The 17,662-nt window shown below is 44.0% G+C and overlaps 1 protein-coding gene across 1 annotated transcript in view; it reads right to left on the reverse strand.

Annotated features, from left to right (window-relative positions):
- Positions 1 to 17,662, reverse strand: part of LOC124038637 (integrin alpha-9-like) — a 153,587-nt gene that overhangs the window by 104,953 nt on the left and 30,972 nt on the right. The window contains exons 6-10 of the mRNA XM_046354722.1: positions 11,765 to 11,894; positions 11,502 to 11,587; positions 10,060 to 10,122; positions 4,682 to 4,819; positions 1,971 to 2,076 (exon numbers count right to left, since the gene is read on the reverse strand). Of these exons, the coding sequence (XP_046210678.1) occupies positions 1,971 to 2,076; positions 4,682 to 4,819; positions 10,060 to 10,122; positions 11,502 to 11,587; positions 11,765 to 11,894 (523 nt within the window). The remainder of the gene's footprint in view (positions 1 to 1,970; positions 2,077 to 4,681; positions 4,820 to 10,059; positions 10,123 to 11,501; positions 11,588 to 11,764; positions 11,895 to 17,662) is intronic.

Below are 17,662 nucleotides of genomic sequence, written 5' to 3' on the forward strand. Positions count from 1 at the left end.
ACACAGCTGATTCAAATAATCAAAGCTTGATGATGAGTTGGTTATTTGAATCAGCTGTGTAGTGCTAGGGTAAAAACCAAAACATGCACCCAGGGGGGGCCCCAGGACTGAGTTTGGGAAACCCTGTCTTAAAAGACAAGTGTTGTCAGTGCCCATAAACCCCAATATGATACCTCTGTGAGAGTGGAAACAGAACCATAAAGCTGAAGGCAAAATGATCATACTTCGACTGCATCCCACATGTCACCCATAAGTAGGGCTCTGGTCAAAAGTTGTGCACTATGCAAGGAATAGGGTGCCATTTGGGACGAAGACTACATCCCCTTATCCTCCCTGGCAACAAAACCTGGAAATTGCCTTTTAAAAACAAAATCAGTTTTTCAGTGATATTGTTATAGCATGTCTCAGTGAAAAGTGAATGTTTTAAAACTGAATCATATCATGGATAAGGAAGTCTTCAAGGTTTATAATGTGATTTAGCAACATACATGTACCTCATCATATTTATTTTACATGGTCAACTGAAAGAAATTCTGAAAGAAATGTAAACATACTGAATGTAATTGTTGGGTATAAAGTTGTTGTATGGCTTATCTTTAACTTTTCTTGTGAATTCGTCTTATCTAAAAAGCTGGAATCATATCGAGTGGAAATTGGCAACAGATTTTGATGCGGACATTCAAAAATCAGAGTTGTTTCCATCAAATTGACATAAAATAACTTTTGCGGTTAAATACCCATGTATCAAATAAAAAAGCACAAGTTAAACAGGTTTCCATTGCATTTCAAACTCTACTGATGGTTTTGTCTCAAAAAAGGATGTGTTATATAGCGAATGTGCCCACTCTGGTATTGGCACGTGTGCTCTAGCCAACAGCTCAGGTATAGTCTACCTGATGAGATTATTATGGACATAAAAAGCAAGATTATGTCAAACGGCAGCTAAGCATCGATCATCATGTCACCAGAATAAGACCCTTAATATTTATTGGAAAAGAGCATCAAGTTCGTCACCTTGCACTTTCACCACCCTGTGAAGTTCATCAGAACATATTTAATCTGTAGCCTAATAAACTGTATGCTTTCCTGAGTTGAAGTGGGAGGAACACACAACATGTGTGTTGCGACATCAAGTTTATATATCTGCTATAGCTGGGTGTGTGTGCTATATCTGTGTGTGTGCTATATCTGGCGGTGTGTGTGCTATATCTGGGTGTGTGTGTGTGCGTGTGCGTGTGTGTGTGTGTGTGTGTGCTATATCTGGGTGTGTGCGTGTGCTATATCTGGGTGTGTGCGTGTGCTATATCTGGGTGTGTGTGCGTGTGCTATATCTGGGTGTGTGCGTGTGCTATATCTGGGTGTGTGTGCTATATCTGGGTGTGTGTGCTATATCTGGGTGTGTGCGTGTGCTATATCTGGGTGTGTGTGTGTGCGTGTGTGCGTGTGTGTGTGTGTGTGTGTGTGTGTGTGTGTGTGTGTGTGTGTGTGTGTGTGTGTGTGTGTGTGTGTGTGTGTGTGTGTGTGTGTGTGTGTGTGTGTGTGTGTGTGTGTGTGTGTGTGTGTGTGTGTGTGTGTGTGTGTGTGTGTGTGTGTGTGTGTGCTATATCTGGGTGTGTGTGCGTGTGCTATATCTGGGTGTGTGTGCGTGTGCTATATCTGGGTGTGTGTGCTATATCTGGGTGTGTGTGCTATATCTGGGTGTGTGTGCTATATCTTGGTCTGTGTGTATGCTATATCTGTGTGTGTGTGTATGCTATATCTGTGTGTGTGTGTGCTATATCTGTGTGTGTGTGTGTGTGCTAACATTGTCGACTAGACCACTTCTCATGAAAATAATGTAATATTCATGAGTGTGTCATCGAGAAGTTTGGTATTTGTACAACAATGGTGGAGGTTGGAGGAGTAGACACATTTTCATAAGCATACATTCTATACTTGACAACACAGTGAGTTAGTTGAGAGACACTTACCTTGGTACCCATCGTCATCAATGTCTCCAATTGCAGTGATGCACTCTCCAAAGTGTGCACTGTAGGCATTATCACCATTTAAGAGTCCTGCTTCCTCCATCACACCCTGCAATTAAAGTCAGACAGGGGTACGGTTATGACGTTACACTGGGGAACGGTTATTACGTGAATCAACCTATAACTAAAGGGGAATGGTTATGACATGACACAACCCTTTAATTTAAAGGGCAATTGTTATTATAATATTTTTTTATTTATTTACCTAGGCAAGTCAGTTAACAACAAATTCTTATTTACAATGATGGCCTACACCGGTGAAACCCGGACGATGCTGGGCCAATTGTGCGCCGCCCTATGGGACTCCCAATCATGGACGGTTGTGATACAGCCTGGATTCGAACCAGGGTATCAGTAGTGATGCCTCTAGCGCTGAGATGCAGTGCCTTAGACTACTGCACCACTCGGGAGCCTAACTGAAATACATTCATATTTTTCACTAAAAACTCAAATGACCAAACTCACCGTAAGAACCTCCAAGACTAACTAGTTACAACATCCTAATGATAACTCACCGTAAGACCCTCCAAGACAAGCTAGTTACAACATCCTAATGATAACTCACCGTAAGAACCTCCAAGACAAGCTAGTTACAACATCCTAATGATAACTCACTGTAAGAACCTCCAAGACTAGCTAGTTACAGCATCCTAATGATAACTCACCGTAAGAACCTCCAAGACTAACTAGTTACAACATCCTAATGATAACTCACTGTAAGAACCTCCAAGACTAGCTAGTTACAACATCCTAATGATAACTCACTGTAAGAGCCTCCAAGACTAACTAGTTACAACATCCTAATGATAACTCACTGCAAGAACCTCCAAGACTAGCTAGTTACAACATCATAATGATAACTCACTGTAAGAACCCCCAAGACTAGCTAGTTACAAGATCCTAATGATAACTCACTGTAAGAACCCCCAAGACTAACTAGTTACAACATCCTAATGATAACTCACCGTAAGAACCTCCAAGACTAACTAGTTACAACATCCTAATGATAACTCACTGTAAGAACCTCCAAGACTAGCTAGTTACAACATCTTAATGATAACTCACTGTAAGAACCCCCAAGACTAACTAGTTACAACATCCTAATGATAACTCACCGTAAGAACCTCCAAGACTAACTAGTTACAACATCCTAATGATAACTCACGTAAGAACCTCCAAGACTAGCTAGTTACAACATCCTAATGATAACTCACGTAAGAACCTCCAAGACTAACTAGTTACAACATCCTAATGATAACTCACCGTAAGAACCTCCGAGACTAACTAGTTACAACATCCTAATGATAACTCACCGTAAGAACCTCCGAGACTAACTAGTTACAACATCCTAATGATAACTCACCGTAAGAACCTCCAAGACTAGCTAGTTACAACATCCTAATGATAACTCACCGTAAGAACCTCCAAGACTAGCTAGTTACAGCATCCTAATGATAACTCACCGTAAGAACCTCCAAGACTAGCTAGTTACAACATCCTAATGATAACTCACCGTAAGAACCTCCAAGACTAACTAGTTACAACATCCTAATGATAACTCACCGTAAGAACCTCCAAGACTAGCTAGTTACAACATCCTAATGATAACTCACCGTAAGAACCTCCAAGACTAGCTAGTTACAACATCCTAATGATAACTCACCGTAAGAACCTCCAAGACTAGCTAGTTACAACATCCTAATGATAACTCACTGTAAGAACCTCCAAGACTAGCTAGTTACAGCATCCTAATGATAACTCACCGTAAGAACCTCCAAGACTAGCTAGTTACAACATCCTAATGATAACTCACCGTAAGAACCTCCAAGACTAGCTAGTTACAACATCCTAATGATAACTCACTGTAAGAACCTCCAAGACTAGCTAGTTACAACATCCTAATGATAACTCACTGTAAGAACCTCCAAGACTAACTAGTTACAACATCCTAATGATAACTCACCGTATGAACCTCCAAGACTAGCTAGTTACAACATCTTAATGATAACTCACTGTAAGAACCTCCAAGACTAGCTAGTTACAACATCCTAATGATAACTCACTGTAAGAACCTCCAAGACTAGCTAGTTACAACATCCTAATGATAACTCACCGTAAGAACCTCCAAGACTAGCTAGTTACAACATCCTAATGATAACTCACTGTAAGAACCTCCAAGACTAACTAGTTACAACATCCTAATGATAACTCACCGTAAGAACCTCCAAGACTAACTAGTTACAACATCCTAATGATAACTCACAAATAGAACAGGACCAAACACAGACAATCCCCACTTTTAAAGCAAATACTTTTCTTTAAGTTCGTAGCATTTGGTTAACCAGCTGGTCTGACATGGACAGATGAACAATCTATGGAGGTCATATAAACTCTTTCTGCACGCTATAGGCAGCCATGTTTACATACGGAGGGCTCGACACAGGTTGACTGGAGGACTACAATATACTGTTCATTGCACATTTCTCATATTTTTCAGAAATCACATTTACAGAATTCCTAGCTGTAAGATTCCCTCCCTGGTTATTCCCTTCTGAATATCCTGCAACTTCTGAACAACATGGGCCATTTCAGAAAGTTTAGAACATTTTCGAACCCTATTCCCATTCAAGCCAGATCTTAATCTTCCCACTCACGTTGCCTTTGCTGAGGTAGACAGAGACCTGTCCCTCGTCCCGTAGCGTGCTGTGCATGGGCGCTCCAACCAGCAGGTCCGACAGGCCGTCCCTGTTCAGGTCAACTCCACATAATGAGGAGCCAAAGTAAGAGCCCATCTGGAAAATAAACAAGCACAGCCACACAGACAGACAGCATTGGGTCAGACATCACATCAGTGAAAATACATGACTTTGTATTCATCTTTTATATAATGTTTAAAGCTATAGACGGACGTAGCACTGGTTAGTGGTTTCTTAGACAAACCCAGCACTGGTCAGATCACATAGTCAAGGACTGCTTTTCAACTAAAAATTAGTAATGGTGTTGATCTAGTATAATGTTGTATCTGTCATGTGAATTACATGCGTATTTATTAGCCACAACTGAAGTTCCCACTGGGAAAAATATTATCCTCCTCTCCTCTCCTCTCCTCTCCTCTCCTCTCCTCTCCTCTCCTCTCCTCTCCTCTCCTCTCCTCTCCTCTCCTCTCCTCTCCTCTCCTCTCCTCTCCTCTCCTCTCCTCTCCTCTCCTCTCCTCTCCTCTCCTCTCCTCTCCTCTCCTCTCCTCATTGCCTAGGAGGTCTGCTTTTCTGCATACCATCAAGATAGACATGCACTTTAGTTTCATCATCCTCTCCCTCCACAATCTGACTAGATTTAATTTCCCTTTCATATCTCGACCAACATTAACAGAATATTTACAAAACGTATCTTTATCTACCAAGATATACTTGTTATTTACGCTAGCTGTGTGGTTCCTGGCCAGACGAGGGATGTGTCCCAAATGGCATGTCTTTCCCTATATAGTGTACTACTTTTGACCAAAGCCCATGGGCTGTTGTTTAGAATGCAGCGCACAGCCTCCTTCCCTCCCATTAGCTAACCACTGCTGCTCTCTAAACATTACATAGACAGCATAAACAGTGTGGTGCTCCTGAGAAAACAAAGAACTAGCAGCCTGCCATGTTTCAGCTACACCAGCTGAACTAGCAGCCTGCCATGCTTCATCTACACCTGCTATGAACTAGCATCCTGCCATGCTATAAACTAGCAGCCTACCATGCTTCTTCTACAACAGCTTTGAACTAGCAGCCTGCCTTGCTTCATCTACACCTGATATGAACTAGCATCCTGCCATGCTTAATCTACACCTGCTATGAACTAGCATCCTGCCATGCTATAAACTAGCAGCCTACCATGCTTCATCTACACCTGCTATGAACTAGCATCCTGCCATGCTATAAACTAGCAGCCTACCATGCTTCTTCTACAACAGCTTTGAACTAGCAGCCTGCCTTGCTTCATCTACACCTGATATGAACTAGCATCCTGCCATGCTTAATCTACACCTGCTATGAACTAGCAGCCTACCATGCTTCTTCTACAACAGCTATGAACTAGCAGCCTGCCATGCTTCATCTACACCTGATATGAACTAGCATCCTGCCATGCTTAATCTACACCTGCTATGAACTAGCAGCCTACCATGCTTCTTCTACAACAGCTATGAACTAGCAGCCTGCCATGCTTCATCTACACCTGCATGAACTAGCATCCTGCCATGCTTGATATACACCTGCAATGAACTAGCAGCCTACCATGCTTCTTCTACAACAGCTTTGAACTAGCATCCTGCCATGCTTGATATACACCTGCAATGAACTAGCAGCCTACCATGCTTCTTCTACAACAGCTTTGAACTAGCAGCCTGCCATGCTTCATCTACACCAGCTATGAACTAGCAACCTGCCATGCTTCATCTGCATCAGCTATGAACTAGCAGCCTGCCATGCTTAATCTACATCAGCTATGAACTAGCAGCCTGCCATGCTATGAACTAGCAACCTGCCATGCTTCATCTACATCAGCTATGAACTAGCAACCTGCCATGCTTCTTCTACATCAGCTATGAACTAGCAGCCTGCCATGCTTCATCTACACCAGCTATGAACTAGCAACCTGCCATGCTTCATCTGCATCAGCTATGAACTAGCAGCCTGCCATGCTTAATCTACATCAGCTATGAACTAGCAGCCTGCCATGCTATGAACTAGCAACCTGCCATGCTTCATCTACATCAGCTATGAACTAGCAACCTGCCATGCTTCATCTACATCAGCTATGAACTAGCAGCCTGCCATGCTTCATCTACACCAGCTATGAACTAGCAGCCTACCATGCTTCTTCTACAACAGCTTTGAACTAGCAGCCTGCCATGCTTCATCTACATCAGCTATGAACTAGCAGCCTGCCATGCTATGAACTAGCAACCTGCCATGCTTCATCTACATCAGCTATGAACTAGCAACCTGCCATGCTTCATCTACATCAGCTATGAACTAGCAGCCTGCCATGCTTCATCTACATCAGCTATGAACTAGCAACCTGCCATGCTTCATCTACATCAGCTATGAACTAGCAGCCTACCATGCTTCTTCTACATCAGCTATGAACTAGCAGCCTACCATGCTTCTTCTACAACAGCTTTGAACTAGCAGCCTGCCATGCTTCATCTACACCAGCTATGAACTAGCAACCTGCCATGCTTCATCTACATCAGCTATGAACTAGCAGCCTGCCATGCTTCATCTACATCAGCTATGAACTAGCAGCCTGCCATGCTTTATCTACACCAGCTATGAACTAGCAACCTGCCATGCTTCATCTACATCAGCTATGAACTAGCAGCCTGCTATGCTTCATCTACATCAGCTATGAACTAACAACATGCCATGCTTTATCTACACCTGCAATGAACTAGTAGCCTGCCATGCTTCATCTACACCATCCATGAACTAGCAGCCTGCCATGCTTCATCTACACCAGCTATGAACTAGCAACCTGCCATGCTTCATCTGCATCAGCTATGAACTAGCAGCCTGCCATGCTTAATCTACATCAGCTATGAACTAGCAGCCTGCCATGCTATGAACTAGCAACCTGCCATGCATCTACATCAGCTATGAACTAGCAACCTGCCATGCTTCATCTACATCAGCTATGAACTAGCAGCCTGCCATGCTTCATCTACACCAGCTATGAACTAGCAGCCTACCATGCTTCTTCTACAACAGCTTTGAACTAGCAGCCTGCCATGCTTCATCTACATCAGCTATGAACTAGCAGCCTGCCATGCTATGAACTAGCAACCTGCCATGCTTCATCTACATCAGCTATGAACTAGCAACCTGCCATGCTTCATCTACATCAGTGTATGAACTAGCAGCCTGCCATGCTTCATCTACATCAGCTATGAACTAGCAACCTGCCATGCTTCATCTACATCAGCTATGAACTAGCAGCCTACCATGCTTCTTCTACATCAGCTATGAACTAGCAGCCTACCATGCTTCTTCTACAACAGCTTTGAACTAGCAGCCTGCCATGCTTCATCTACACCAGCTATGAACTAGCAACCTGCCATGCTTCATCTACATCAGCTATGAACTAGCAGCCTGCCATGCTTCATCTACATCAGCTATGAACTAGCAGCCTGCCATGCTTTATCTACACCAGCTATGAACTAGCAACCTGCCATGCTTCATCTACATCAGCTATGAACTAGCAGCCTGCCATGCTTCATCTACATCAGCTATGAACTAGCAACCTGCCATGCTTCATCTACATCAGCTATGAACTAGCAGCCTACCATGCTTCTTCTACATCAGCTATGAACTAGCAGCCTACCATGCTTCTTCTACAACAGCTTTGAACTAGCAGCCTGCCATGCTTCATCTACACCAGCTATGAACTAGCAACCTGCCATGCTTCATCTACATCAGCTATGAACTAGCAGCCTGCCATGCTTCATCTACATCAGCTATGAACTAGCAGCCTGCCATGCTTTATCTACACCAGCTATGAACTAGCAACCTGCCATGCTTCATCTACATCAGCTATGAACTAGCAGCCTGCTATGCTTCATCTACATCAGCTATGAACTAACAACATGCCATGCTTTATCTACACCTGCAATGAACTAGTAGCCTGCCATGCTTCATCTACACCATCTATGAACTAGCAGCCTGCCATGCTTCATCTACACCAGCTATGAACTAGCAACCTGCCATGCTTCATCTGCATCAGCTATGAACTAGCAGCCTGCCATGCTTAATCTACATCAGCTATGAACTAGCAGCCTGCCATGCTATGAACTAGCAACCTGCCATGCTTCATCTACATCAGCTATGAACTAGCAACCTGCCATGCTTCATCTACATCAGCTATGAACTAGCAGCCTGCCATGCTTCATCTACACCAGCTATGAACTAGCAGCCTACCATGCTTCTTCTACAACAGCTTTGAACTAGCAGCCTGCCATGCTTCATCTACATCAGCTATGAACTAGCAGCCTGCCATGCTATGAACTAGCAACCTGCCATGCTTCATCTACATCAGCTATGAACTAGCAACCTGCCATGTTTCATCTACATCAGCTATGAACTAGCAGCCTGCCATGCTTCATCTACATCAGCTCTATGCTAACTAGCAACCTGCCATGCTTCATCTACATCAGCTATGAACTAGCAGCCTACCATGCTTCTTCTACATCAGCTATGAACTAGCAGCCTACCATGCTTCTTCTACAACAGCTTTGAACTAGCAGCCTGCCATGCTTCATCTACACCAGCTATGAACTAGCAACCTGCCATGCTTCATCTACATCAGCTATGAACTAGCAGCCTGCCATGCTTCATCTACATCAGCTATGAACTAGCAGCCTGCCATGCTTTATCTACACCAGCTATGAACTAGCAACCTGCCATGCTTCATCTACATCAGCTATGAACTAGCAGCCTGCTATGCTTCATCTACATCAGCTATGAACTAACAACATGCCATGCTTTATCTACACCTGCAATGAACTAGTAGCCTGCCATGCTTCATCTACACCATCTATGAACTAGCAGCCTGCCATGCTTCATCTACACCAGCTATGTGTACTCTACAACACATGGGGCCTGTTTTCCCAGACCCTGATCAACATTAGAGAATCTCCATTGAGCATGCTTTTTAGAACAAGACAAGGCATGTGTCCATTATCACTCAAGTGAAGCCCTATGTTATTTCTGATAACAAAGAATGCTAACAGATGCTTGAAGTGAACGGTAGTTCTTTGTTGCTCAGTTGGTAAAGCATGGTGCTTGTAATGCCAAGGTAGTGGGTTAGATTCCCGGGACCACCCATCTGTAAAATGTATTGTGCATGACGAAGTCACTTTGGGTAAAAGTGTCTGCTAAATGGCATATATTAAGAGTGATTACTACCGACACACTGGTAAATAAACAACAATATGTCACTTATGTAGTAATGGTTAAAAAGCATAGTAGCTAACTGTGAACCTTCAGACACATACCATTGTCCCTGAGGCTTGAAAGATCTTCACCAAAGACACACCATTGATTCTGAAAATGTAAACCTGGAGGGAAAGGAGTCAACAGCGTTAAAATACTGGTACGTTTCTGGTAAACAGGACAAGTATGTACGTTAGAGGTACACAGTACAGGTACACAGGACAAGTATGTACGTTAGAGGTACACAGTACAGGTAAACAGGACAAGTATGTACGTTAGAGGTACACAGTACAGGTAAACAGGACAAGTATGTACGTTAGAGGTACACAGTACAGGTACACAGGACAAGTATGTACGTTAGAGGTACACAGTACAGGTACACAGGACAAGTATGTACGTTAGAGGTACACAGTACAGGTACACAGGACAAGTATGTACGTTAGAGGTACACAGTACAGGTACACAGGACAAGTATGTACGTTAGAGGTACACAGTACAGGTACACAGGACAAGTATGTACGTTAGAGGTACACAGTACAGGTACACAGGACAAGTATGTACGTTAGAGGTACACAGTACAGGTACACAGGACAAGTATGTACGTTAGAGGTACACAGTACAGGTACACAGGACAAGTATGTACGTTAGAGGTACACAGTACAGGTACACAGGACAAGTATGTACGTTAGAGGTACACAGTACAGGTACACAGGACAAGTATGTACGTTAGAGGTACACAGTACAGGTACGTACATTACAGGTAGTCATTACAGGTATGTATGTTACAGGTACTCAGTACAGGTATGTACGTTATAGGTACACAGTACAGGTATGTACATTACAGGTACTCATTACAGGTATGTACATTACAGGTACTCAGTACGGGTATGTATGTTACAGGTACACAGGACAGGTATGTACATTACAGGTACTCAGTACAGGTATGTATGTTACAGGTACACAGGACAGGTATGTACATTACAGGTACTCAGTACAGGTATGTACATTACAGGTACTCAGTACAGGTATGTATGTTACAGGTACACAGGACAGGTATGTACATTACAGGTACTCAGGACAGGTATGTATGTTACAGGTACACAGGACAGGTATGTACATTACAGGTACTCAGGACAGGTATGTATGTTACAGGTACACAGGACAGGTATGTATGTTACAGGTACTCAGGACAGGTATGTATGTACATTACAGGTACTCAGGACAGGTATGTGCATTACAGGTACTCAGGACAGGTATGTATGTTACAGGTACACAGGACAGGTATGTACATTACAGGTACTCAGGACAGGTATGTATGTTACAGGTACACAGGACAGGTATGTACATTACAGGTACTCAGGACAGGTATGTATGTTACAGGTACACAGGACAGGTATGTATGTTACAGGTACTCAGTACAGGTATGTATGTTACAGGTACACAGGACAGGTATGTACCACACCAATGCAATAACACAACAAAGGTATAACATTCCAGTACATACTTTCCCCTCTCCACTGTGTTGTGGAGCTCCTGCAGCCACATCTATGATGTTAGGAGAGGAGAAGTGTCCAGTAGTCACGGCATAACCTGTAAAGTGTTGGTCAAACCGACAGACAGAGTTGGTCAAATGTGATAATTCACTGTTGCTCTTTGGTAGTATATGCCGTGTTACTGTAAAGCCTTACTTGCCAAACGGTTGATGTAAAAATAAGCTGTATATGAATGTGATTGATTGAGTAAACTAATCAAAGACAGGATACATACCTAGATAACTGTATCTGTGTGAGTCAATGTCTTCTTTGTTGGGGTTGTAGAAGGTGTTGGAGGTCAGGTTGTAGACCTTAACTGTTCCTGTCCAGTAGTATGATCCTGGAGCTCCCATCACCACCAGCTCCTGATATGACCACAAACACACCATATTGACTCTGTCTCTCACAAAGTCGACCCAACGAAGTCACAATACATCAGAAAGAGAGACAGAGTGACAGAGAGTAGACTGTTCAGCAATTAACTTAAGAGAAAATACTGGATCACACTTTAATGGATTGGCAAGACTTCACATTTGTATTTATTATGGATCTCCATTAGCTGCACTCTTCCTGAGGTCCAGCAAAATTATGGCAGTTTATACAATTTTAAAACATTACAATAAATTCACAACACACTGTGTGCCCTCAGGCCCCTACTCCACCACTATCACATATCTACAGTACTAAATCCATGTGTATGTATAGCGTGTGTGCGTGTGTGCCAATGTTTGTGCTGCTTCACAGTCCCCGCTGGTCCATAACGTGTTTTTTAAATCTGTTTTTTAAATCTAATTTTACTGTAGGTGTCAGTTACTTGGTGTGGAATAGAGTTCCATGTCATCATGGCTCTATGTAGTACTGTGTGCCTCCCATAGTCTGTTCTGAACTTGGGGACTGTGAAGAGACCTCGGAGCTGTGTTCCAGTAGTTTAGACAGACAGCTCGGTGCATTCAACATTTCAATACCTATTACAAATAAAAGTAGTAACGTAGTTAATCTCTCCTCCCCTTTCAGCCAGGAGAGATTGACATGCATATTATTAATATTAGCTCTCTGTGTACATCAAAGGGCTAGCCGTGCTACTCTGTTCTGAACCAATTGCAATTTTTTTGTCGGCCCTTGACCACACAACTGAACAGTAGTCAAGGTGCGACAAAACTAGGGCCTGTAGGACCTGCCTTGTTGATAGTGTTGTTAAGAAGGCAGAGCAGCGCTTTATTATGGACAGACTTCTCCCCATCTTAGCTACTACTGCATCAATATATTTTGATCATGACAGTTTACAATCTAGTGTTACTGCAAGCAGTTTAGTCATATCAACTTGTTCAATTTAAACATTCTTTATTACAAGATATAGTTGAGGTTTAGGTTTTAGTGAGTGTTTTGTTCCAAATACAATGTTTTTAGATTTAGAAATACTGCAGCTCTTTGTTGAGTGTTGACTCATTTCAGTCACTGTAGTGTTGAGTCATTCACATACATAGAAACTCTGCCTTTACTCAAATGTCGTTAGTAAAACATGTAAAAAGCAAGGGGCCTAAACAGCTACCCTGGGGAATTCCTGATTCTAACTGGATTATATTTGATACACTTCCATTAGACAAGTAACTCTTTATCCACATTACAGGCGTAAAGCCATAACACATCCATTTTTCCATCAGCAGACTATGATCGATAATATCAAAAGCTGCACTGAAGTATAACAAGACAGCCCCCACAATCATTTTATCATCAATTTGTGTAAGTGCTGTGCTTGTTGAATGTCCTTCTCTATAAGCATGCTGAAATTCTGTTGTCAATTTGTTTACTGTAATATAGCACTGGTCAAATACACTTTTTTCCAGAAGTTTACTAAGGGTTGGTAACAGGCTGATTGGTCAGCTATTTGAGCCAATAAAGGGGGCTTTACTATTCTTGGGTAGCGGAATGACTTTAGCTTCCCTCCAGGCCTGAGGGAACACACTCTCTTGTAGGCTTAAATTGAAGGTGTGGCAAATAGGAGTGTTTAGTTTTAGTTTAGTTTATTAATTCAACCATTTAAAAATACAAGCACACATAAAACTTGAAAAAACCATACATGCACATGAATAAAATCATTGAGGACAACACACAAAGTCTGGGACTTATTTCCATTGTGGCATTATCCTCAATAATTTTCCATCTAGATTGTCAGACCCTGGTGGCTTGTCATTGTTGATAGACGACAATAATGCTTTTCACCTCTTCCACACTGACTTTACAGAATTCAAAAGTAATTCTGTCTTTCATGATTTGGTCCAATATACCTGGATGTGTAGTGTCAGCGTTTGTTGCAGGCATGTCATCCCTAAGTTTGCTTATCTTGCCAATGAAAAAGTCATTAAAGTAGTTTGCAATATCAGTGGGCTTTGTGAAAAATGAGCCATCTGATTCAATGAATGGAGCCGAGTTGGCTTTTTTTCCCCAAAATGTATATTTAAGGTGCCCCAAAGTGTCACGAATCCCACTTCCTGAGTCTGTGTTTGCCTGTGTTTCTGTCCTGGAGTTTCCGGTGTCCTGGAATGCACCCTGTCTGGTTGCCGGGCGAATTAGCTTGTTGGGAGATCGATGTTCACCCGCACCTGTATCCCATCAGTAATCTGCACACCTGTCCTGATCATCACCTCTCCCCTTCAAAAGCTCTGACCTGACATCCATTCCCTGCCGGATCTTTAGCCATGAACAGTATGTTGTGCCATAGTATCAGCCTCAAATTGGATAGAATTTGTTTTGTTGTTTTTTACGTATTGCTTGACTTAAACTTACCTCCGTTTGTTCTGTCTTCAGTTACTCACCCGGATCATTTACTCCATTCCTGCCTGTTCGTCGGAGAATTCCGCTACCCCATTGGATCCACCTATTTACTCCCATCAACTCACCACCGCTGCCCGCTACGCCACCTGGATATATCTACCCATTCACATTCACTTGTAAATAAATACTCACCTTCTTCCTACTCTCCTTGTCCTGGTCTGCTTCTGGGTTCGATTTTGAAAGAACGTGACAGAACGATCCGGCCAAGGATGAACCCAGCGGACCTGGACTCCGTTTGCCAATGCCATTACCCAGCAGGGGAAGACATTGGGACAACACAAGATGGCGCTACAGGAGATAGCGGGTTCAATCCAGAACTTATCTGCTAGCTTGACACAAATCCAGGATCAGCTCAGTTTGCCGGCGATTCATTCACCACTCGTTTCACCCATATCACCTGCCGATTCGGGAGCGGGTTCCTTCCGTGAGCCCAAGGTTCCGACACCGGAGAAGTACGAGGGAGATCTGTTCATTTCTTTTAGTGTGGGTTAGTTTTTGATCTGCAGCCCTACTCTTACGCCACAGATAAGGCTAGGATGGCTTTTGTTATTGAGCTGCTGCATGGTAGAGCTCTGGAATGGGCTTCAGCTGTTTGGGAACGATGGGACACATGCATGACGTCATACCAGGGTTTCACGGCAGAGATGAGAAAGCTTTTTGACCATCCAGTCCGAGGTAAGGACGCAGCTAAACGTTTGTTCTCTCTTCGCCAAGGAGCTCGCAGTGTGGCAGACTTTGTGATAGAATTCAGGACATTGGCTGTGGAGAGTGGTTGGAATGAGGAATCACTACAAGCGGTTTTTTACCAGGGGTTGTCGGAGCAACTCAAGGACGAGCTGATCTCCTATCCAGAGCCTAGTGACCTAGATAGTTTGGTCACTTTAGCTATTCGGGTAGATAATAGAGTCCGAGAGAGAAGGAGGGAGAAGCAGTGGGGTCCATCTAATCAATCTGAGACTCGGTTACCATTCGGGTCAGGAAGTGGACCAGAACGGGTTGATCATTTTCCCTCACACGGGATTAGTAGAGGAGTCCTGCCGCCAGATCCTGAACCTATGCAAGTGGGGCGGCACGGGTTAACTAAGGACGAGCGCCAACGTAGACGTGAGACCAACATCTGCCTCTACTGTGGTAGCTCGGGACATTACATCTCCGTTTGTCCTCAGCGCCCGTTAAACTGCTCGGCTCGTTAAGTTTGGGAGGTTTGTTAGCGAGCCAGTTTCAACCTCTTAAGAGCCCTGTCAGACCTCGTTTTCCTGCTACCCTCATAAATAAGAATCAGAGTTTAGCGATTAACGCTTTCATCGATTCAGGTGCCGATGACAGCTTCATTGATGCCGACTTAGTGGAACAGCTGGGGCTTTCCAAGGAGCAATTACCAGAAGCCATTGAAGCATCCACTCTGAACGGCAGTAGTCTGGCACGGATCAGTATGAGGACTGAACCGGTTAAGATGATGTTGTCGGGGAATCATTCAGAGGTTATTTCTTTTTTCATTTTGCCTTCCCCCCCCATGTTCCTCTGGTTCTTGGATACCCCTGGCTAAGAGAACACAATCCTTCGTTCGATTGGGTGACTGGTAAGGTAACTAGTTGGAGCATATTACTCCAGTGCTAGCCTCTACACTGGCTTCCTGTCAAAGCAAGGGCTGATTTCAAAGTTTTACTGCTAACCTACAAAGCATTAAATGGGCTTGCTCCTACCTATCTCTGATTTGGTCCTGCCGTACATACCTACACGTACGCTACGGTCACAAGACGCAGGCCTCCTAATTGTCCCTAGAATTTCTAAGCAAACAGCTGGAGGCAGGGCTTTCTCCTATTGAGCTCCATATTTATGGAACGGTCTGCCTACCCATGTCAGAGACGCAAACTCGGTCTCAACCTTTAAGTCTTTACTGAAGACTCATCTCTTCAGTGGGTCATATGATTGAGTGTAGTCTGGCCCAGGAGTGGGAGGGTGAACCGAAAGGCTCTGGAGCAACGAACCGCCCTTGCTGTCTCTGCCTGGCCGGTTAACCCTCTTTCCACTGGGATTCTCTGCCTCTAACCCTATTACAGGGGCTGAGTCACTGGCTTACTGGGGCTCTCTCATGCCGTCCCTGCAGGGGTGCATCACCTGAGTGGGTTGCATCACTGTTGTGGTCATCCTGTCTGGGTTGGCGCCCCCCCCTTGGGTTGTGCCGTGGCGGAGATCTTTGTGGGCTATACTCCGCCTTGTCTCAGGATGGTAAGTTGGTGGTTGAAGATATCCCTCTAGTGGTGTGGGGGCTGTGCTTTGGCAAAGTGGGTGGGGTTATATCCTTCCTGTTTGGCCCTGTCCGGGGGTGTCCTCGGATGGGGCCACAGTGTCTCCTGTCCCCTCCTGTCTCAGCCTCCAGTATTTATGCTGCAGTAGTTTGTGTCCGGGGGCTAGGGTCAGTTTGTTATATCTGGAGTACTTCTCCTGTCCTATTCGGTGTCCTGTGTGAATCTAAGTGTGCGTTCTCTAATTCTCTCCTTCTCTATTTCTCTCTCTCGGAGGACCTGAGCCCTAGGACCATGCCCCAGGACTACCTGACATGATGACTCCTTGCTGTCCCCAGTCCACCTGGCCATGCTGCTGCTCCAGTTTCAACTGTTCTGCCTTACTATTATTCGACCATGCTGGTCATTTATGAACATTTGAACATCTTGGCCATGTTCTGTTATAATCTCCACCCGGCACAGCCAGAAGAGGACTGGCCACCCCACATATGCTCTCTCTAATTCTCTCTTTCTTTCTCTCTCTCGGAGGACCTGAGCCCTAGGACCGTGCCCCAGGACTACCTGGCATGATGACTCCTTGCTGTCCCCGGTCCACCTGACTGTGCTGCTGCTCCAGTTTCAACTGTTCTGCCTTGTTATTATTCGACCATGCTGGTCATTTATGAACATTTGAACATCTTGGCCATGTTCTGTTATAATCTCCACCCGGCACAGCCAGAAGAGGACTGGCCACCCCACATAGCCTGGTTCCTCTCTAGGTTTCTTCCTGGGTTTGGCCTTTCTAGGGAGTTTTTCCTAGCCACCGTGCTTCTACAGCTGCATTGCTTGCTGTTTGGGGTTTTAGGCTGGGTTTCTGTACAGCACTTTGAGATATCAGATGATGTACGAAGGGCTATATAAATAAATTTTGATTTGATTCATTGAGTGCCATGCTAACTGCCTCAGGACTGCCTGTTCTCATGCTGTCCCCAGTCGGGTCAGTGAGTCTGCTCCTCCTGATTTGTCCCTGGTTCCTGAAACATATCACGAGTTGGGTGAGGTGTTCAGTAAGCAGA

Source organism: Oncorhynchus gorbuscha, linkage group LG06, assembly GCF_021184085.1.
Source record: "Oncorhynchus gorbuscha isolate QuinsamMale2020 ecotype Even-year linkage group LG06, OgorEven_v1.0, whole genome shotgun sequence".
In the NCBI taxonomy this organism is placed as follows: Eukaryota; Metazoa; Chordata; class Actinopteri; order Salmoniformes; family Salmonidae; genus Oncorhynchus; species Oncorhynchus gorbuscha.